The 22,900-nt window shown below is 35.5% G+C and overlaps 4 protein-coding genes across 7 annotated transcripts in view; all 4 read right to left on the bottom strand.

Annotated features, from left to right (window-relative positions):
* Window positions 1-694: 694 nt before the first annotated feature.
* On the bottom strand, window positions 695-1,724 carry LOC127162713 (C-type lectin domain family 12 member B-like). Its single transcript, XM_051105568.1, has 3 exons — window positions 1,578-1,724; window positions 1,071-1,340; window positions 695-918 (listed from the first exon to the last, which is right to left on the bottom strand). The coding sequence occupies exons 1-3, from the start codon at window positions 1,684-1,686 to the stop codon at window positions 695-697; spliced, it is 603 nt and encodes a 200-aa protein (XP_050961525.1). The 5' UTR covers window positions 1,687-1,724.
* Window positions 1,725-3,059: 1,335 nt separating this feature from the next.
* LOC127162706 (CD209 antigen-like) lies at window positions 3,060-4,172 on the bottom strand. The gene is made up of 4 exons (XM_051105555.1): window positions 4,064-4,172; window positions 3,448-3,696; window positions 3,238-3,341; window positions 3,060-3,167 (listed from the first exon to the last, which is right to left on the bottom strand). The coding sequence occupies exons 1-4, from the start codon at window positions 4,170-4,172 to the stop codon at window positions 3,060-3,062; spliced, it is 570 nt and encodes a 189-aa protein (XP_050961512.1).
* Window positions 4,173-4,941: 769 nt separating this feature from the next.
* On the bottom strand, window positions 4,942-22,456 carry LOC127165121 (CD209 antigen-like protein E). Of its 4 annotated transcripts, none has more exons than XM_051109448.1 (5): window positions 22,305-22,456; window positions 21,668-21,943; window positions 5,597-5,700; window positions 5,423-5,526; window positions 4,942-5,200 (listed from the first exon to the last, which is right to left on the bottom strand). In XM_051109448.1, exons 1-5 carry the CDS (start codon window positions 22,402-22,404, stop codon window positions 5,149-5,151), a joined length of 636 nt encoding a protein of 211 aa, XP_050965405.1. In that variant the 5' UTR covers window positions 22,405-22,456; the 3' UTR covers window positions 4,942-5,148. The 4 variants fall into 4 exon arrangements, with proteins under 4 accessions (XP_050965405.1, XP_050965413.1, XP_050965409.1 ...); XM_051109456.1 differs by lacking the exons at window positions 21,668-21,943; window positions 22,305-22,456 and adding exons at window positions 5,846-6,084; window positions 17,453-17,582; XM_051109452.1 differs by lacking the exons at window positions 21,668-21,943; window positions 22,305-22,456 and adding exons at window positions 5,846-6,084; window positions 6,449-6,595.
* The window catches only part of LOC127165104 (CD209 antigen-like protein C), a 44,867-nt gene continuing 35,515 nt past the window's right edge, over window positions 13,549-22,900 (bottom strand). The window contains exon 6 of the mRNA XM_051109429.1: window positions 13,549-14,011. The gene's annotated coding sequence lies outside the window, so the exon portion shown is untranslated. The remainder of the gene's footprint in view (window positions 14,012-22,900) is intronic.

Here is a 22,900-nt window from a genome sequence, read left to right as displayed (position 1 = left end):
GGAATGATTCTATGATACAATACAAGTACAACCAAAACAAGATGGGATGAACTCTATTTCTCACAAATCCCTTTTCTCTTCTCTGAACATGGAAGATCATTCCAGTTAAGAATGGGATTTGCAGCCATCATTTCAATACAGTCTTCATTTCCTTGGTTATCATTTGGCTCACCTTCGTACCAAAACCTAAATAAAATGTGCCAGATTTTCAATTATTTAGAACCTCAAAAACCCTTAAAAATTTAGTTTAACACATTTCAACACTGACATTTCAAGCATAATCTAAACTAGTACATAAGATGGAGCAGTAAAAGTGCAAAAAAGTAAGAGAAAAAAAGAGTTTTGATGGTCACAAAATGAAAAACAAAAATAAAACCAATATCTGGCTCCCTTCTTGGGCTTTCGAGAACACCTTTACTGATCATGGCTTTAGGATGGTAACACGTAAGGTCCCAATAAAGCAGCATCCATTTAAGATTTTAATAAATATGATCATATACACTGAATATTTTGTTATTGTTGCATTACAATGTACACTACACAGAAGTGCAAATAGCATCTAAGTCTGTTTGCGCTTGTCACAAATAGCTCCTGCCAACAAATAAATCCACAGTGAATTTTGTAAATGGTTTAGCACTTACCCTTTTTCAGTGTTGAATTATCCACCCATTTCATTTTGCCCTCCTGCTCTGTGTCAGACAAACCAATCCACACTCTCTCCTTTGTTAATGAAGAAATGAACCTCTGTGTGTGAATAAAAATAGGAATAAGTGTGATTCCTCTCATTTAGTAACAGACACTCACACAAACTCACCTGCTTCACTTCACTCTTGATAATGACCAGATCTCCACCATGATCCCTGCAGTACTGCCTGCTGTCAGACCAGTTCTTTAACTCATTGGACATGAAAAAACAAACTAAACCATAGATTTTCACACACACACACACACACACAAACCAATAAATTAATAAAATAAAATAAAAAGTCACAATTTGAAAAACTGTATACAAAAGACAAAGAAAAATAGAAAAAAAATAAATAAACTACTTAGAACAAATGTGAACTAACCTTTTTCAGAAGCATTCATGTTTACTTCCAAACTCAGAGAAGTGACTTTGCTTTCTAACTCCAGTTTCTTCTGACTCAAAGAGCTGAAGTTGTTCTGCAGTTGGTGTTTTTCATTCATTAGATCAGTGTAATTGTCCTGTAAGCTGTTGATGGTTTGATTGAACTCTTCAACTGTGATGTGCTGCAGTATGATGAAGACCAGCAGAAGAACACAAATGAGCCCGAGACTCACTGTGATCAACACCAAACATCTACTTCCATCTACAAGTCCTATGACAAAATTTGTGAATAAGAACACTTTGAAAAAAGTACATAAAAAATAAATCTGTGTTAATATATTGTTAATATACTTCAAAGTTAATATACTTCATTTAAAAACAGAAACAGTGACATTTCATTCGAAGAAATAGTTGAAACTGTATGTGACGTTTCTCATTTTCTCATAGTAACACTATCAAGAACACCATCTGCAAATTCATTTCTGCTTTCAAATAATTTTCTTCTTACTGCGCTTTAGATCTTTTCCTTCATCCTGGCCGTGACTCTGAGTTTGAGGTCCAGTTGTGTTCTCAATTTCCCTGCATTCAGTATTTACATAAATGCCTTCTATATCCATTATTCACTGTGTTGGACAGTACGTCTTCACAGATGAGATGTGATCTTTAAAATGGTGATTAGTGTTTTCAAGAGTGTCATGTCTACATAGGAAGTGGCTTTATTTCACACCGGCCTTTGACAAGAATAAAGTCTTTCATTCACACTTAAAAACTCTCTGCAGAGCTGTGCTTATTTGTGTTTTGTACATTCAACCACATGTTATCAGCTTCAAAAGCCAACAAGACGAGTCTGTGAACACTCAAATGGATTCAAACAGACTTAATCAGGTCAAACTGGACATTTATATTGAAGATGCAGGAAACACAGCAGCAAGTGCTCTGGATCTGATGTTTGTCTTCCTCTCTGATCACTTCAGTCTGATAAACCTGCTCTCTGCTGCTCCTGCTGGACTGGAGGAAATCTCTCCATAGAGTAATACAGGAGATACAAAAGGAGGAAGTATGAAATGAAAACAAAAATGCCAAGTTGAACATTTTATTTAAACAAAGCAATTCAACTCAAAAGCAGTTTTACAGACACTCAATATCAGAATAACAGGGTGAATAATTGCAATCTGGACACTTTAGACTTCTGCAGTTTACTGTGATTGTCACCTCAACACTTCAGATCAACAAATGAGACTCATGATAACAGCCAGAATAAGATCATAATAATATAGAGCTGCTTTTAATGGAGCAAAACATGAACACATCAGAGGTTTGGTGTATCAGATCACCCTAATTTACACCATGAGAAACAGTCATTTATTTCAGCAATAAGAAAATAATGTTAATTATTGCAATTTCCTTCTGAAAAATTCATATAAACTAACAGTTTTTTTCTAAAAGGCAGGGATCAAATCAGAAATGATGCGTTCACAATAAGAATGATTACATTAGATAATAGAAGCAAAACCAGAACAGGACAAGATGAACCTATTTCTCAAAAATCCCTTCCTCTTCTTAGAGCATGAGCAATCATTCCAGCTGTTCAGGGTCTCTCTATTATAATTCAGTTCAGTACAGTCCTCATTTCCCCTGTAGTCATTCGGCTCACCTTTGAACCAAAACCTGAACAACATGTATCAGATGTTCAGTTTTTCAGAATAAAACAAATTAATGAATCAACGATACTCACAGTATAACAGCATGTTTCAAGAGTAAACTAACAATACAGAAGCTTGAGCCGAAGTTAAAGTGCAGAAAAGTATAAGAGAGAGAGAGAGAGAGAAAGAGTTTTCTTAATTAGATTTACAGTATTGAAGTATCTTTATTTGTCATGTTTGTGGAAAAGTTTTGTCTTCAGGTGTTTTCTTACGGTTGTGATGGCCTCATTTTTATAACAACAATGAAAAAGACTAAAACAAACAAATATACAGGTGATGTTTATCACTTACTTCAGATTCAGTGGTGAATTATCCACCCATTTCATTTTGCCCTCATTGTCTGTGTCTGACAAACCAATCCATGCTCTTTCTGTGGTTAATGAAGAAATGAACCTCTGTGTGTGAATAAAAACAGGAATAAGTGTGATTCCTCTCATTCAGTAACAAACACTCACACAAACTCACCTGCTTCACTTCACTGTTGATAATGACCAGATCAGCACCACGATCCCTGCAGTACTGCCTGCTGTCAGACCAGCTCTTCAACTCATTGGACACGAAAAACCAACCTGAACCACAAATAAATAAGCACTTCATAAAACAGTGTACATTAAAGAAAAAAAAAAACATATCTATACTGACCACGTTTGGATGTTTTTTTCTTCAGTTCCTCACTTAGAGAAGTGACTCTGGCCTCCAGTTCAAGTTTCTTCTGACTCAAAGAGTTGAAGTTGTTCTGCAGTTGATGTTTTTCGTCCTGTAAGCTGTTGATGGTTTGATTGAACTCTTCAACTGTGTTCTTGTAACTCTTCATCAGGTCTCTCTCTGCTGTGATGGTGATGTGCTGCAGTATGATGAAGACCAGCAGAAGAACACAAATGAGCCCGAGACTCCCTGTGATCAACACCAAACATCTACTTCCTCCTGACAATCATGAACAAAACACACACATATCAATGAATGCTCTTAATGTTATTAAATTAAGTTTCAAAATCAACCTCTGTAAGGATAATCTACAATTGCTTTTGGTAATAGACATGCCTTTTAATGTTTTATGTGTATATTTTTGTCATCTGGAAGTCTTATGACAAAATTTGTGAACATGAACATTTTGAAAAAGTACATAAAAAATAAGTCAATGTTAATATACTTTATCTAAAAGCAGAAACAGTGACATTTCATTCAAAGAAATAGTTGAAATTGTATGTGACATTTCTCATTTTCTCATAGTGACACTATCAAGAACACTATCTGCAAAATCATTTCTGCTTTCAAATAATTTTCTTCTTACTGCGCTTTAGTTCTTTTCCTTCATCCTGGCTGTGACTCTGAGTTTGAGGTCCAGTTGTGTTTTCAATATCTCTGCATTCAACATTTTCATAAATAGCTTCTATATCCATTATCCACTGTGTTGGACAGTATGTGATCTTTAAAATGCTGATTCAAGAGTGTTATGTCTACATAAGAAGTGGTTTCATTTCACACTGGCCTTCGACAAGAATAAAGTCCTTCATTCACACTTAAAAACTCTCTGCAGAGCTGTACTACTATATTTGTGTTTTGTACATTCAACCATATGTTATCAGCTTCAAAAGCCAACAAGACGAGTTTGTGAATGGACTCAAACAGACTTAATCAGGCCAAACTGAACCTTTATATTGATGATGCAGGAAACACAGCAGCAAATGCTCTGGATCAGTAAAGGAATACAGCTCTAGGTACTGGGCATGCACACATCAATCTAACATTACTTTTGTCACACTGTACAACAACAATACAGTTTTTATTATTATTATTATTATTATTATTATAGTAAGGGCTAAGTTTAGGATTGGGGTATGAGTAGGCGTTAAAAAACACAATCTAATACAAATAACAATTCATTTCATTGTTAGTTTCTGGTTGGAGCTGTATCCCTTTTAGCCACAACCCTCTGGATCTGATGTCTTCCTCTCTGATCACTTCAGTCTGATAAACCTGCTCTCTGCTGCTCCTGCTGGACTGGAGGAAATCTCTCCATAGAGTAATACAGGAGATACACAAGGAGGAGGTATGAAATGAAAACAAAAATGCCAAGTTTACTGTGGTAATGATGGTAATTGAACATTTTATTCAAACAGAAAGCAAGTCAACTCAAAAGCAGTTTTACAGACACTCAATATCAAATTATCAAAAAGTTTTTTTTTTTAAATGCAGGGATTAAATCAGAAATTATGCGTTTACAATAAGAATGATTAAATTAGATAATAGATGCAAAACCAGAACAGGACAAGATGAACCTATTTCTCACAAATCCCCTTCTTCTTCTCAGAGCATGACTGATCATTCCAGCTGTTCAGGGGTGACCATCCCGACTGCTCTCTATTATAATTCAGTTCAATAGTCCTCATCCCCTCCATAGTCATTCGGTTCACCTTTGAGCCAAAACCTGAACAACATGTATCAGATGTTCAGTTCTTCAGGAAAACAAATTAATGGATACATACAGAATGGTCAATACAGAAGCTTGACCAGAAATGAAAATGCAGAAAAATAAAAGAGAGAAGACAACTTTTTGTTATAGAATTTACAGAATTTAAAGTTTCTTATTTACAATGAGAATCAAAAAGACTAAAACAAATAAATACACATAGTGATGTTTATTACTTACCCATTTTTCAGCGTTGAATTATCCACCCATGTCATGTTGCCCTCCTGCTCGGTGTCAGACAAACCAATCCACACTCTCTCCTTTGTGAGTGAAGAAATGAACCTCTGTGTGTGAATAAAAACAGGAATAAGTGTGATTCCTCTCATTCAGTAACAAACGCTCACACAAACTCACCTGCTTCTCTTCAGTGTTGATGATGATCAGATCAGCACCACGATCCCTGCAGTACTGCCTGCTGTCAGACCAGCTCTTCAACTCATTGGACATGAAGAACCAACCTGAACCACACAGAAACATGAACTTTATAAAACTGTGTACATCAAAGATAAAAAAAAAAAAAAAAAAAAAAAAAAAGCTAGGAAACAACAACAAAATCATAAGTGCACTGATGTTGTTTAGATGCTTCTTTCTTTAGTTCCTCACTTAGAGAAGTGACTCTAGTCTCCAGCTCCAGTTTCTTCAAAGAGCTGAAGTTGTTCTGCAGTTGATGTTTTTCGTCCTGTAAGCTGTTGGTTTGATTGAACTCTTCAACTGTGTTCTTGTAACTCTTTATCAGGTCTCTCTCTGCTGTGATGGTGATGTGCTGCAGTATGATGAAGACCAGCAGAAGAACACAAATGAGCCCGAGACTCCTGTGATCAACACCAAACATCTACTTCCTCCTGACAAACATGAACAAAACACACACATGTCAATGAATGCTCTTAATGTTATTAAATTAAGTTTGAAAATCAACCTCTGTAAGGATAATCTACAATTGCTTTTGGTAATAGACATGCCTTTTATTGTTTTATGAGTATATTTTTGTCATCTGGAAGTCCTATGATAAAATTTGTGAACAAATTTGTGCAAAAAGTACATAAAAATAAGTCAATGTTAATATACTTCATTTAAAAACAGAAACAGTGATATTTCATTCGAAGAAATAGTTGAAATTGTATGTGACGTTTCTTATTTTCTCATAGTGACACTATCAAGAACACCATCTGCAGAATCATTTCTGCTTTCAAATAATTTTCTTCTTACTGCACTTTAGATCTTTTCCTTCATCCTGGCCGTGACTCTGAGTTTGAGGTCCAGTTGTGTTCTCAATTTCCCTGCATTCAGTATTTACATAAATGCCTTCTATATCCATTATTCACTGTGTTGGACAGTACGTCTTCACAGATGAGATGTGATCTTTAAAATGGTGATTAGTGTTTTCAAGAGTGTCATGTCTACATAGGAAGTGGCTTTATTTCACACCGGCCTTCGACAAGAATAAAGTCCTTCATTCACACTTAAAAACTCTCTGCAGAGCTGTGCTTATTTGTGTTTTGTACATTCAACCACATGTTATCAGCTTCAAAAGCCAACAAGACGAGTCTGTGAACACTCAAATGGATTCAAACAGACTTAATCAGGTCAAACTGGACATTTATATTGATGATGCAGGAAAAACAGCAGCAAATGCTCTGGATCTGATGTTTGTCTTCCTCTCTGATCACTTCAGTCTGATAAACCTGCTCTCTGCTGCTCCTGCTGGACTGGAGGAAATCTCTCCATAGAGTAATACAGGAGATACACAAGGAGGAAGTATGAAATGAAAACAAAAATGCCAAGTTTACTATGTTAATGATGGTCATTGAACATTTTATTTAAACAAAGCAATTCAACTCAAAAGCAGTTTTACAGACGCTCAGTATCAGAATAACAGGGTGAATAATTGCAATCCGGACACTTTAGACTTCTGTAGTTTACTGTGATTGTCACATCAACACTTCAGATCAACAAATGAGACTCATGATAACAGCCAGAGTAAGATCATAATAATATAGAGCTGCTTTTAATGGAGCAAAACATGAACACATCAGAGGTTTGGTGTATCAGATCACCCACATTTACACCATGAGAAACCATAGTTTATTTCAGCAATAAAAAAAAAAAAATGCTACTTTTTGCAATTTCCTTCTGAAAAATTCATATAAACTAAGTTTTTGTTTTTAAAGGCAGAGATTAAATCAGAAATTATGCGTATACAATAAGAATGATTACATTAGATAATAGAAGCAAAACCAGAACAGGACAAGATGAACCTATTTCTCACAAATCCCCTTCTTCTTCTCAGAGCATGGGGACCCTTACGAAAAAGAAGTTTATTCAAGTGTGCTATTAGAATACTTTTTTTTTTTTTTTCGAAATTTTGAACATTCATTTCTTATTAATTTGGTTCTACAGTGTTTGCTGATTTTTACTTTGTGTAATTTCTTTCTTATTCGTTTTGCTAATAAACGTTCTACGCTTCTTAGATTTATTTGGTTCCACAGTGTTTACCGATTTTCAGTTTTGTGCTATTTAAAATTTATGTAGGCCTAGCCTAAGTTATTTGTTATTTTGTATTAAGCATATAGCATGGTGTAAGCTATTTTTATTTGTTTTGTTAATAAAAGTTCCATGATTAATTTATAGGATAAGTGAGTTTAACGTTGTATTTTCTTGTTACTTGAATGGGACTCAAGCAATTGCAGTGCCCCCCTCAGCCCCCCCTAAACTCCGCCTATGGTACAAGGTACTATTCTTATTTTACTTGTTTTTTCAAGGCAATTGATTTGCATGCTCTTTTTTAAAAGTAAGGTTTACTAATTATAGTTTGCAGGTGTGTTTAATCTGGGTTGTAGCTGAACTCTGCAGGAAAATGTATCTCACGGGCCAGAGTTGAGAACCCCTGGGCTACACTTATGCTATAAAACAAATTAATTGCTTATGAAACCTATATTAAAGTATTTTTCATACAGGATAAACGTGCATCACATCAAAACCAAAACAACTTGAAATAGTCTTTTTATATCCATGTGAACTCAAAATCTCGCCATCTAGCTTGAAAAAAAAAAAGTGTCAGGTGCTCATGAATGGTAAATTTCTTTCTTTGAAGTGAGCTGGCATATATGCTAACAGCCTTTGTGAAGTGGTGAAGTTAATGACTTTTTATTTCATAACACTTCATGTGGCTTCCCCTTATCATAGTGTCTTTCAAGGGCACAAAATTACTTTTTGGAATGCACCGTTAGTTTGTAATTGATCATGCAATTCTCTAAAAAATATTACATGGATATACTTTAAAAATGGAATTAGGTATATTGATATATACTGATACATAAACATCCATAAATTGAAGGAAAAAAAAAAAAAACAGTTCAGCAAACACTTTGGATCTGATATTTCACTTTATTTATAATTACTTGAGTGGAATAAATCTGTTCTTTAGGCTGGAGGAAATGCTATAGGTTAACATTACTAATAATGTTTTTTGACCATTTTATTCAGACATTAATATCAGAATAATAGGGTAAATTAGGGCAATCTGGAACACTTTACACTTGTATGCTAAAGAAAATGCATTTGATATTGTAAAAGCACAGTTAATATAAAATAAAGTAGCGAACTGTCTTAAAACATCCCCGTCAGAAACAAAGCAGATCACAATCACAGCTGATCCCTTAATAAGACGGAATCAACCCTATTTCTCACAAATCCCTTTTCTTTTCTCTGAACATGGCAGATCATTCCAGTTCAGGATGCTGTCTTGTACCACTCCAGGTATCAGTTCAATGCAGTCCTCATCTCCACCTGCATTATTTGGCTCATCTCCAAACCAAAACCTGAATAACATGTATCAAAAATAAACTTTGTACAGTAGCTACAGCAAAAGTGAAGTTGGTGGAGAAAGTACAAGAAAGAGTTATTTTGCTAAAAATCTTTGATTGTGGTGTTTGTGGAAGAGTATTATCTTCATAATAAATCCACCATGGTTTCCTGTAGTTGTTTCAGTACTTACCCTTGATTCAGTGGTGAATTATCCACCCATGTCATGTTGCCCTCCTGCTGTATGTCAGACAAACCGATCCACATTCTCTCACTGATGACTGAAGATATATTCCTCTGTGTGTGAATAAAAACAGGAATAAGTGTGATTCCTTTCATTCAGTTTCATACATTCTCACAGAAACTCACCTGCTTCTCTTCACTGTTGATAATGACCAGATCAGCACCACGATCCCTGCAGTACTGTCTGCTGTCAGACCAGCTCTTCAACTCAGTGGATATAAAATAACAAACTGGACCGCACAGATTTCCTAACCAAAAAAAAAAAAACAAAAAAAAGTTTTAACTATATGTGTAAAGATAAAGAGAAGTAAAGAAACAAAACCACATTTTTACTGACTGTTTTTAAAATCTTTTTCTTCAGTTCATCATTTAAAGACTTGATTGTGCTTTCTAACTCCAGTTTCTCCTGACTCAAAGCTGTGAAGTTGATCTGTAACTCGTCTTTCTCAGCAGTGAGGTTGTTTACGCTGATCTCCAGCTGCAGTTTCTTCTGACTCAAAGAGTTTAAATTGTTCTGCAATTGTTGTTTTTCGTTCTGTAAGCTGTTGATGGTTTGATTGAACTCTTTAACTGTGTTCTTGTAACTCTTTATCAGGTCTCTCTCTGCTGTGATGGTGATGTTCTGCTGTATGATGAAGACCAGCAGAAGAACACAAATGAGCCCGAGACTCACTGTGATCAACTTCAAACATCTGCTTCCTCCTGACAAACACGACCAAAACACACCAATATCAATTATCAACAATTCACTGCATATTATTAGATATAACATCTCAAATCAACCTTTGTAAATAATCTACCTTGGTTGGTAGATAAATTATGAGGCTTTTTAAAGAGCATGTTGCCTTATATTCATAAAAATCTAGAAGTATTGTAAACGTAACACTACTGTACTGTATACGGTAAAACACACAAACAGCAAAGTATGCTGAAAACGTAAACATAAAATAGCGGTTTCGAATAAAACAACAATTGAATTTTTTTGTAAGTTTCTCATCCCCTCAAACATTAGCGAAACCATGTGGGACTCCGTCTCTGCTTTAAACAAAATGTTCTGCTTACTTTGCTTTGGAGCTTTTACTTCATCCTGGCAGCGACTCTGTGTTCGAGGTCCAGATCTGTTATTAACATTTCTGCATATATAAAAGGTCCCTGATTCCATTATTTGCTCTTACTTACAGTAGAGTACAGTATATGTGCACAGATGAGCTGTAATCTTTATAATGTGTACCGTGTTTTTAAATAGTGCAAACCCTACACAGGAAGTGGTTTCATTAGTTCAGGCTCAGAAAAATCTAGAGTTTCATTCTCATTCCAAAACTCTCTGTAAACTCATACTACTGTATGGCTGCATATTTACTGCAAATTCAACCTCATGTTGTCAAAGCAATATGAAGTTTGATCACTGGTAGTTTCCAGCTACAGCATCCGACAAGAGAAATCTGTGATCATCAAGATGGATTCAAACACAGGCCTAAATGGGCTTTTGTATTGATGGCAATCGACAAGACCTGGACAGAAAAATAAACAATATTCTTAATCTACGCCACTGTGGCATTAAGAGACAGAGAGGATGATGGTAAAAATAGAGAATGTGGGATGATTACTTCCTGTCTGCAACTATTAAACACAAATTGATGACAACACGATATTCATATTTTCATTTTCTCAGTAGGTGTCACTCTTCTGCCATTTTCACCAATTTAAAAGCAGTTTAACAGACAAATTCAGGACAATAGTAAATATAATTTATACCTCTGTAGTTTACAGTGATTGTCACCTCAACACTTCAGACCAACAAATAAGACTTATGAAAACAGTTAGAATGATATCATGTTAATATAGAGCTGCTTGTGATGAAGCACAAGATGAAGATGTTGGAGGTTTGGTGTCTCAGATCAGCCTAATTCACACCATGAGAAACAGTTTATTAAAAGCAAGAAAATAATGACAGTTTTACATTTTCCTTCTAACAAATTTCAGATCAGCTGATTGTTTTTTGAAGGCTGGGATTAAAACAAATAGAATAAGAATGATTACATTCAATAACGGAAGAAAAAAAACCACAAGTCTGGATGAACTCTATTTCTCACACTCTGTTTCTTCTCTGAGCATGTGTGATCATTCCAGCTGTTCACAGACTATACCGTCTGCTCTCTTTTATAATTCAGTTCAATAAGTCCTCATCTCCACCATTATAGGAGAATTGAGGAAGCTAGTGTTAGATGTCTTTTTTGTGCTTTTTGTTAATTATGTAATAAATAGCTAGTGACAGTTTTATTTTTTTTTTTTTTTTCTAGGAAAACAAGCAGACAGACTGCACACAGACCAAAGCCACTCCCATGACAGTTGATTGGTTGGAATATGTTGCTGTGAACATAGCTGATTTTGACAAGATAAAAAAGGTGTTTTTTTACACTAGAATTGAGAAATTTTAACCAAAGACTTTTCATTAAGACCCTAAAGAATCCTATCAACTTGTGGAAAGTGGGCATCTGATGACCCCTTTAAAAAATAGATTTAGAATAGAGAGTACTAGAGCTAAAGGGGCAATTAAAGATGGAAGAGATGTGTTTTTAGACGTTTTTTGAAGATGGCTAAGGACGCAGCTGCTCGGATTGAGTTAGGTTGGTCATTGGTTATTCCACCAGGATATGGAAAAGTGAAGTGAAGTGATTTTGTGCCTCTTTGGGCAAGTGAATGTGCCGTTCACTTGCAGAACACAAGCTTCTTGAGGGCACATAAGTCTGAAGTAGTGAATTTAGGTAAAAGGGTGCAGAGCCAGTGGTGGTTTTGTAGGCAAACATTAATGCCTTGAACCTTATGCAAGCAGCTATTGGTAGCCAGTGCAAATTGATAAACAAAGGTGTGACATGCTCACAACTCACCTGCTTCTCTTCACTGTTCATAATGACCAGACCAGCACCATGATCCCTGCTGTACTGCCTGCTGTCAGACCAGCTCTCATTGGATATGAAAACCCAACCTGAATCACACAAACATGCATTTTATACATTTTTACTCTTCTTTCTTCAGTTTCTCACTCAAAGACCTGACTTTGCTTTCTAACTCAAGGTTGTTCTGGTTAAAAGATTCAATGTTTCCTTTTAACTGGCTTTTCTCAGCAGTGAGATCATTGACTTTTTTTCTTACAGCTCTAATTTTGTTTGACTCAAAGAGCTGAAGTTGTTCTGCAGTTGGTGTTTTTTAATCATTAGATCAGTGTAATTGTTCTGTAAGCTGTTGATGGTTTGATTGAACTCTTCAACTGTGTTCTTGTAACTCTTTATCAGGTCTCTCTCTGCTGTGATGGTGATGTGCTGCAGTATGATGAAGATCAGCAGAAGAACACAAATGAGCCCGAGACTCACTGTCATCAACACCAAACACCTACTTCCTCCTGACAAACATGACCAAAACACACAAATATCAATTAAAACTTTTTTAGTCATGATGATGTAGAGCTTTTTTTTTATTCTTTTATAAGAATACTGCTATACAGTAACAGTAATGTTGCTATACGGTAAAATATCTAAACAAGAACATGTTGAAAAAGTAAATAAAAATTATTTCATGTTAGTACATCTTAGACAGCCTAAATGAAAAAAAAAAAAAAAAAAGACATTGTTCTGGGAATAAACATTTTTAATTGCATGTAACAATTTATCATTGACACTATTAACAACACCATCTGCAACACCATTTCTGCTTTAAAGTAATTTTCTGCTTACTGTGCATTAGATCTTTTCCTTCATCCTGGCTGTGAGTCTGAATTTGAGGTCCAGTTGTGTTCCTAACATCTCTGCATTCAACATTTCCATAAATGGCCTCCAATTCCACTTTTCACTATGTCTTACAGTGCGTCTTTACATATGAACTGTGATTTTAAGAATAATCAGTAGTGTTTTTCAAAAGGGCTAAATCTGCACAGGAAGTAGCTTCATTTCACACTGGCCTTTGGTGTGAATAAAGTTGTTCAGTCACACTTAAAAACTCTCTGTAGAGCCATACTACTATATTTGTGTTTTGTACATTTAACCACATGTTATCAGCTTCAAAAACCAACAACTCAAATGGAAACAGATTTAAACAGGCCAAACTGGACATTTATACTGATGATGCAGGAAACAGCAGCAAGCGCTCTGGATCTGATAAACCTGCTCTCTGCTGCTCCTGCTGGACTGGAGAAAATCTGTCCTTAGAGAAATATAGCAGATATACAAGGAGGAAGTATGAAATGAAAACAAAAAAGGCAAGTTTATCATGGCAATGATGGTCATTGAACATTTTATTTAAACAGAAAGTCGACTCAAAAGCAGTTTTACAGACACTCAATATCAGAATGACAGGGTGAATCAGGGTAATCTGGACACTTCAGATTTCTTTAGTTTACTGTGATCGTCACCTCAACACTTAAGATCAACAAATGACACTCATGATAACAGCCAGAGTAAGATCATAATAATATAGAGCTGCTTTTAATGGAGCAAAAAATGAACACATCAGAGGTTTGGTGTGTCAGATCACCCTAATTTACACTATAAGACACAGTAGTTTATTTCGGCAATAAGAAAATAATGTTAATTTTAGCAATTTTTCTTCTGAAAAATACATATCAACTAACAGTTTATTTTAAAGGAAGGGATTAAATCAGAAATTATGTATTTACAATAAGAATGATTACATTAGATAATAGAAGCAAAACCAGAACAGGACAAGATGAACCTATTTCTCACAAATCCCCTTCTTCTTCTCCTCATCCCCCATCCAGTCCTCATAGTGAACAACATGTATCAGATGTTCAGTTCTTCAGGAAAACAAATGAATGAATCAACAATACCAACAGCTTGTTTCAAGAGTAAACTAACATAATACAGAAGCTTGAGCAGAACTTAAAGTGCACAAAAGTATACAAAAGAGAAGACAAGTTATTTATTTATTTATTGTGTTTTTTATGGAATTTCTTTACAGCACAAGTATTTTTATTTGTGGTGTTTGTGGAAAAGATTTGTCTTTAAGCTGTCTTCTGAAGATTGTGATGGCTTCATTTCTATAACAAGAATCAAAAAGACTAAAACCAACAAATATAGCGGTGACGTTCATCACTTACCCTTTTTTTTGTGCTGAATTATCCACCCATTTCATGTTGCCCTCATTGTCTATGTCTGACAAACCAATCCATGCTCTTTCTTTGGTGAATGAAGAAATGAACCTCTGTGTGTGAATAAAAACAGGAATAAGTGTGATTCCTCTCATTCAGTAACAAACACTCACAGAAACTCACCTGCTTCTCTTCACTCTTGATAATGACCAGATCAGCACCACGATCCCTGCAGTGCTGCCTGCTGTCAGACCAGCTCTTCAACTCAGTGGACATGAAAAAACAACCTGAACCACAAAGAAACAAACTTTATAAAATTGTGTACATTAAAAAAAAAAAAAAAACAAGAAAGACAACATAAAATCGTATGTGCACTGACCTCATTTAGATGCTTCTTTCTTCAGTTCCTCACTCAGAGAAGTGACTTTGCTCTCCAGTTCCAGTTTCTTCTGACTCAAAGAGCTGAAGTTGTTCTGCAGTTGGTGTTTTTCATTCAGTAGATCAGTGTAATTGTCCTGTAAGCTGTTGATGGTTTGATTGAACTCTTCAACTGTGTTCTTGTAACTCTTTATCAGGTCTCTCTCTGCTGTGATGGTGATGTGCTGCAGTATGATGAAGATCAGCAGAAGAAAACAAATGAGCCAGAGACTCCCTGTGATCAACACCAAACATCTACTTCCTCCTGACAAACACGACCAAAACACACAAATATCAATTATCAACAATTATCAACTGCATATTATTAGATATAACATCTCAAATCAACCTTTGTAAAAACTCTACCTTGGCTGGTAGATAAATGATGAGGCTTTTTAAAGAGCATGTTCTTTTATAAAACAAACATTGATTTGTTTTGTAAGTTTCTCATCCCCTCAAACATTAGCGAAACCATGTCACACTCTCGCTTACTTTGCTTTCAAACTTTTCCTTCATCCTGGCAGCGACTCTGTGTTTGAGGTCCAGATCTGTTATTAACATTTCTGCATACATAAAAGGTCCCTGATTCCATTATTTGTTCTTACTTACAGTAGAGTACAGTATGTGTGCACAGAAGAGCTGTGATCTTTATAATGTCTACCGTGTTTTTAAATAGTGCAAACCTGTGACCAGCAAGATGTACTTAAACACAGGCCTAACTGGGCTTTTGTATTGATGGCAATTGACTAGACCTGGTAGGAAATTAATAATGTTCTGTGGCATTAAGAGACAGAAGATATGGCAGAAAATATTGAATGTGGGATGATGACTGCCTGTTTACAGCTATTAAACACAAAAGGGTGACAAAAGGATATTCATTTTTAAATTTCCTCAGTAGGTGTCACTGTTCTGCCATTTTCACCAACTTAAAAGCAGTTTAAAGGGGTCATCGGATGCCCATTTCCCACAAGTTGATATAATTCTTTAGGGGGAGTGTAAAACAACACCCTTTTTACATTGCCAAATTCAGCTTTGTGATTCTCATTCTGGTCAAGGCTTAAATGCAAATGAGCTCTCCTTATACTCACTTTTGCTGTAAGTGAAGCTGGATTACAAATGATTCGCGGGTAAATGACAACCACTATGGTAACACAACACCTCAATTGCTCAGTCGGAGATATTGTTGTCTAATTTACATCCCTGCTCCGGCATCAAAACATGGAGGCTGGACTGTTACAGCTGATCTGAGGTAAGAGCTCATGTCAATCAACTATCGTGGGAGCGGCCTCTGTCTGTGTGACGCCACAACAACAGGCATCTGAGAATGGCTCGATTTGAAAAAGGGGGTATTATTTTTTACAGATTAATTAAAAACCACTGCATGGATTTTTTCATTATAGGGTAGATTTGTACATACACTGCCAACACACATCAATGTTCAAACAACATGAAAAAGTGAACTTAGCATCCGATGACCCCTTTAAGAGAATCCACCTCAGAAGCTTACATTGGTGATGTACTTGAGAGAAAACGGATTTTACAGTAAATGTTTTTTCAAATTCGACAAAAAAAGTGTTATTTTATAAAAGTATAATTATATTTTCAGCATTACATTTTTTGTTTGTTTTTTCTCAAACATAGTCAGTGAGGTAAAACACCCCCAGGGAGCAATGGACAGTTTCTGTAGTTACTCTGTTCTGAACATCAAATCCTTTGTTTTTCCATTAAATGAATTCTAACTTGTTGGTTGAATAAAATATTTAGATTTTATATTTAAAACTTACCTCAAGTTAGCATCAGGTAGCTAGTTAGCTAGCCAGCTAACACAATGTTTCAAATAGTTGCTATATGGTAAAATATTCAAACAAGAACATGTTGAAAAAGTAAATTAACTTAATTCCATGTTAATACTTCTAATATAAATGCAAAAAGAAAGACATATTGTTCTTTGAATAAACATTTTTAATTGCAAGTACCCATACTTGTAAAAATATTGATGATGCAGGAAACACAGCAGCAAATGCTCTGGAGCTGATGTTTGTCTTCCTCTCTGATCACTTCAGTCTGATAAACCTGCTCTCTGCTGCTCCTGCTGGACTGGAGGAAATCTCTCCATAGAGCAATACAAGAGATTTACAAGGAGCAATGAAAACAAAGTGTGAAAACAAATGCTAAGTTTACTATGGTAATGATGGTCATTGAACATTTTATTTTATCAGTGATCAGCAGAAGAACACAAATGAGCCCGAGACTCACTGTGATCAACACCAAACATCTACTTCTGACAAACACGACCAAAACAAACAAATATCAATGAATGCTCTTAATGTTATTAGAAATTAAGTTTCAAATCAACCACTGTAAAGATAATCTACTAGCTTTTGGTAATAGACATGCCTTTTAATGTTTTATGTGTATATTTTTGTCATCTGGAAGTCCTATGACAAAATTTGTGAACATCAACACTTTGAAAAAGTACATAAAAAAAAATCAATGTTAATATACTTAATTTAAAAGCAGAAACAGTGACATTTCATTCGAAGAAATATTTCAAAATTGTATGTGACATTTCTCATTTTCTCATAGTGACACTATCAAGAACACTATCTGCAAAATCATTTCTGATTTCAAAATAATTTTCTTCTTACTGCACTTTAGATCTTTTCCTTCCTCCTGGCCGTGACTTTGAGTTTGAGGTCCAGTTGTGTTTTCAATTTCCCTGTGTTTAGTATTTTCATAAATGGCTTCCATTATCCACTGTGTTGGACAGTACGTCTTCATAGATGAGATGTGATCTTTAAAATGTTGATTAGTGTTTTCAAGAGTGTTATATCTACATAGGAAGTGGTTTTATTTCACACAGGCCTTCGACAAGAATAAATTCTTTGCAGATCTGTGCTACTATATTTGTTTTGTACATTCAACCACATGTTATCAGCTTCAAAAGCCAACAAAAGGAGTCTGTGAACACTCAAATGGACTCAAACAGACTTAAACAGGCCAAACTGGACATTTATACTGATGATGCAGAAAAAACGAGAAGGGTCTGGCTGCAGACATCTGCATCTGCACCTGCACTCTCAGACAACTGCACTTCCGGAATTGACGTCACCTGCACTTTATTTTTTACTTTATTTTAGTTATTTATTTATTTTTTGAGACATCTGAGAGTGCATCTGAGAATGCAGGTGCAGATGTCTGCAGCCAGACCCTATTGGAAAAAACAGCAGCAAGTGATCTGGATCTGATGTTTGTCTTCCTCTCTGATCACTTCAGTCTGATAAACCTGCTCTCTGCTGCTCCTGCTGGACTGGAGGAAATCTCTCCATAGAGTAATACAGGAGATACAAAAGGAGGAAGTATGAAATGAAAACAAAAATGCCAAGTTTACTATGTTAATGATGGTCATTGAACATTTTATTTAAACAAAGCAAGTCAACTCAAAAGCAGTTTTACAGACACTCAGTATCAGAATAACAGGGTGAATAATTGCAATCTGGACACTTCAGACTTCTGTAGTTTACAGTGATTGTCACCTCAACACTTCAGATCAACAAAATGAGTCTCATGATAACAGCCAGAATAAGATCATAATAATATAGAGCTGCTTTTAATGGAGCAAAACATGAACACATCAGAGGTTTGGTGAGTCAGATCACCCTAATTTACACCAGGAGAAACTATATTTTTTTTTTTTTTTTTAAGGCAGGGATTAAATTGCGTTTACAGATAATAGAAGCAAAACCAGAACAGGACAAGATGAACCTATTTCTCACAAATCCCTTTCTTCTTCTCAGAGCATGACTGATCATTCCAGCTGTTCAGGGGTGACCATCCCGACTGCTCTCTATTATAATTCAGTTCAATACACTCCTCATCCCCTCCATAGTCATTCGGTTCACCTTTGAACCAAAACCTCATCAACATGTATCAGATGTTTAGTTTTTCAGGAAAACAAATTAATGAATCAGCAATAATAACAGTATAACAGCATAGTGTACCCTACTTATATATTATTAGATGTCTTTATTTAGTTGCTTTACTTACTAGGGTTTATTAAGTTACAGCTAATTTCAAGGTGAATACAACAGTTTACTTGCTGCTTTGAGTGAGGCTTACTTAAAATGTTCAAGTAGCCACAACGAAACCAATGACATGAATACACCAGTGAGAGGCAGCAGTGCGCTAATGTAAGAAGAATAAGGAGCAGTGCACTAATGTGTTGCTAATGTGCAACAAAACCACAGAAGAAGAAATGAGGACAGTTAGAGCATGCGCAACAAGCAATGTTTTGAATTTTGCTGACATCGGTTGGCTCTGGCTAATTGGTGAAGAATTTGCTGAAGCTGGGAAAAGAAGCAGAGACTGTTTGCATTTTTACCACTGGACAAAGATACTAAGGTAAGTTATCAAAAAATAATGTGTGTGAATGTATCTTTCTGTGTACTGATAATTTTAACTTAGGCCTACTTTGTGCATGGGCTGTGTGTAATGTAGACAAAAGATAAGTGATTCTGTCCACACTAGGTGCTTTTTTACTGTCACAAATGTAAAATTTTGTAGTTAGTTTTCTGTTTTGCAAATTGATGCAGTAAACACATGTAGATTTTAAGTTATTTTTTTCAATTTACAATTTTATCCAGATCACCAGAGAATGGAATGGTTAAGCAATGAGAACGGTTTGGCCTGATGGTGGAAAGGCGGCTCAAGTCTTCTGAAGAGAGCCGATTGCTTCATATGATCAACTTTCTACAGCTTAGGGTGAATAGTCATTCATTAGAAGGCCAGAAATTTCTCAGATTTCATTGAAAATGTTTTTATTTGTGTTCTGAAAATGAACAAAAGTCATGGGTCAATACTGGGTGAACTACTGAGTAGGCAGGACAGATAACACTGACAACTAATCATCCACATTTCCCTACTTAATGTTGTTTTTGTTTGTTTTTTATACAGGTGTCTGATGTTGAGGCAGTCTGGGCATCATACTCCTAAAAATAAAGGTGCTTCACGATGCCATAGAAGAACTTTTTTTGTCTAAATGGTTCCATAAAGAACCTTCAACATCTGAAGAACCTTTCTGTTTCACAAAAGGTTCTTTGTGGTGAAAGAAGGTTCTTCAGATTATAAAAAGTTAAGAAAGAGATGGTTCTTTAAAGAACTTTTGACTGAATAGTTCTTTGTGGAACCAAAAATGGTTCCTCTGTGAAGAACCTTTTAAAGCACCTTTATTTTTTAAGAGTGTAGTATCTGTTGGGTTGCTGACCACCATTGAAGATTATGTACTTCTCTAAATCTTCTCTGCCTTGACCCTGTGTCTTCTGCCGTCATTGTTCGGGATAGTACTGCAAAAAACTCCAGAATCTACATCAGCTGTTTGCTTCTGAACTGTCATTTGGTACTTTTGGATTACTGCTGCAGTTGGACTGCCCTAATACCATGAAAAAACTTGGAGGTTCATTTAAAGTGTGGTGCTTGACTAGGGACAGAAAAAAACCCTAAAACTAAAGTGACTTTTTGAACTTTAATTATATAAACCACTGGCAATGTGTGCAGCCAACCCAGTGCCATACTTAAACTCATCCTCCTACTCCTAATTGTTGTTGCTTTGTATTTAAAATGGCACTGGAAAACCAACAAAAAAACAAAAAACCTTTAACTTTGAACTGTCACTACCTTAAATGTATGTGTAATTGTATGTGTGATATGAATGGAACATTGTTTTTTTAATTAATTTTTAATGGATGTTCGAAGCTCTTAAGTTACTTAGAGTAGTAACAGAAATCTAATTTACTTGCTAAAACCATGCAAACCGATTGCCTTAAACCAAGTAAGCATTACTCTAGAGCTAGAGTAACGCTTACTTGTTTTATTTAGTTTAATAAACAGAAGTTTATTAAAAGCAAGAAAATAATGACAATTTTACATTTTCCTTCTAACAAATTTCAGATCAGCTGATTGTTTTTTTAAAGGCAGGGATTAAAACAGAACTTATGCGTTCACAATAAGAACAAATACATTTGATAATGGAAGCAAAACCATGAGACTGGATGAACTCTATTTCTCACAAATGCATTTTTTCTTCTCTGAGCATGTGTGATCATTCCAGCTGTTCACAGGTGACCATCCCGACTGCTCTCTATTATAATTCAGTTCAATACAGTCCTCATCTCCACCAGTATCATTTGGCTCATTTGTGAGCCAAAACCTGAACAACATGTATCAGATGTTCATTTTTTTAGGTACACAAAATTATGAATCAACAATACTCACAGTATAACAGCACGTTTCAAGAATAAAAAAAATAATACAGAAGCTTGACCAGAAATGAAAATGCAGAAAAATAAAAGAGAGAAGACAACTTTTTGTTATAGAATTTACAGAATTTAAAGTGTCTTATTTACAATGAGAATCAAAAAGACTAAAACAAATAAATACACATAGTGATGTTTATTACTTACCCTTTTTGCAGCGTTGAATTATCCACCCATTTCATGTTGCCCTCCTGCTCGGTGTCAGACAAACCAATCCACACTCTCTCTGTGGTAAGTGAAGAAATGAACCTCTGTGTGTGAATAAAAACAGGAATAAGTGTGATTCCTCTCATCCAGTAACAGACACTCACACAAACTCACCTGCTTCTCTTCACTCTTGATAATGACCAGATCAGCACCACGATCCCTGCAGTACTGCCTGCTGTCAGACCAGTTCTTCAACTCAGTGGACATGAAAAAACAACCTGAACCACACAGAAACATGAACTTTATAAAACTGTGTACATGAAAGATAAAATAAAAGCAAGGAAACAACAACAAAATCATAAGTGCACTGATGTTGTTTAGATGCTTCTTTCTTTAGTTCCTCACTTAGAGAAGTGACTCTAGTCTCCAGCTCCAGTTTCTTCAAAGTCTTCTTCAAAGAGCTGAAGTTGTTCTGCAGTTGGTGTTTTTCAATCATTAGATCAGTGTAATTGTTCTGTAAGCTTTTGATGGTTTTATTGAACTCTTTAACTGTGTTCTTGTAACTCTTTATCAGGTCTCTCTCTGCTGTGATGGTGATCTTCTGCTGTATGATGAAGACCAGCAGAAGAACACAAATGAGCCCGAGACTCACTGTCATCAACACCAAACATCTACTTCCTCCTGACAAACACGAACAAAACACACATATAGCAATTATCAACAATTCACTGCATATTATTAGATATAACATCTCAAATCAACCTTTGTAAGTAATCTACCTTGGTTGGTAGATAAATTATGAGGCTTTTTAAAGAGCATGTTGTTTTATATTCATGAAAATCTAGAAGTATTGTAAACGTAACACTACTGTACTGTATACGGTAAAACACACAAACAGCGAAGTATGCTGAAAACGTAAACATAAAATAGAGGTTTCGAATAAAACAATGATTGATTTTATTGGTAAGTTTTTTCATCCCCTCAAACATTAGCGAAACCGTGTGGTACTCCGTCTCTGCTTTAAACAAAATGATCTGCTTACTTTGCTTTTGAGCTTTTCCTTCATCCTGGCAGCGACTCTGTGTTCGAGGTCCAGATCTGTTATTAACATTTCTGCATACATAAAAGGTCCCTGATTCCATTATTTGCTCTTACTTACAGTAAAGTACAGTATATGTGCACAGATGAGTTGTGGTCTTTATAATGTGTACCGTGTTTTTAAATAGTGCGAACCCTACACAGGAAGTGGTTTCATTAGTTCAGGCTCAGAAAAATCTAGAGTTTCATTCTCATTCCAAAACTCTCTGTAAACTCATACTACTGTATGGCTGCATATTTACTGCATATTCAACCTCATGTTGTCAAAGCAATGTGAAGTTTGATCATTTGTAGTTTGCAGCTACAGCATCCGACAAGAGAAATCAGTGATCATCAAGATGATTCAAACTCAGGCCTAAATGGGCTTTTGTATTGATGGCAATCGACAAGACCTGGACAGAAAAATAAACAATGTTCTTAATCTACATCACTGTGGCATTAAGAGACAGAGAGGATGATGATTAAAAAATATAGAATGTGGGATGATGACTTCCTGTTTGCATCTATTAAACACAAATGGGTGACAACAGGATATTCATA

This window comes from Labeo rohita, chromosome 1 (genome assembly GCF_022985175.1).
Source record: "Labeo rohita strain BAU-BD-2019 chromosome 1, IGBB_LRoh.1.0, whole genome shotgun sequence".
NCBI classification, from domain to species: domain Eukaryota; kingdom Metazoa; phylum Chordata; class Actinopteri; order Cypriniformes; family Cyprinidae; genus Labeo; species Labeo rohita.
The sequence above is the reverse complement of the archived record's forward strand: the minus strand, read 5'-3'. Positions and strand labels throughout refer to the sequence as shown.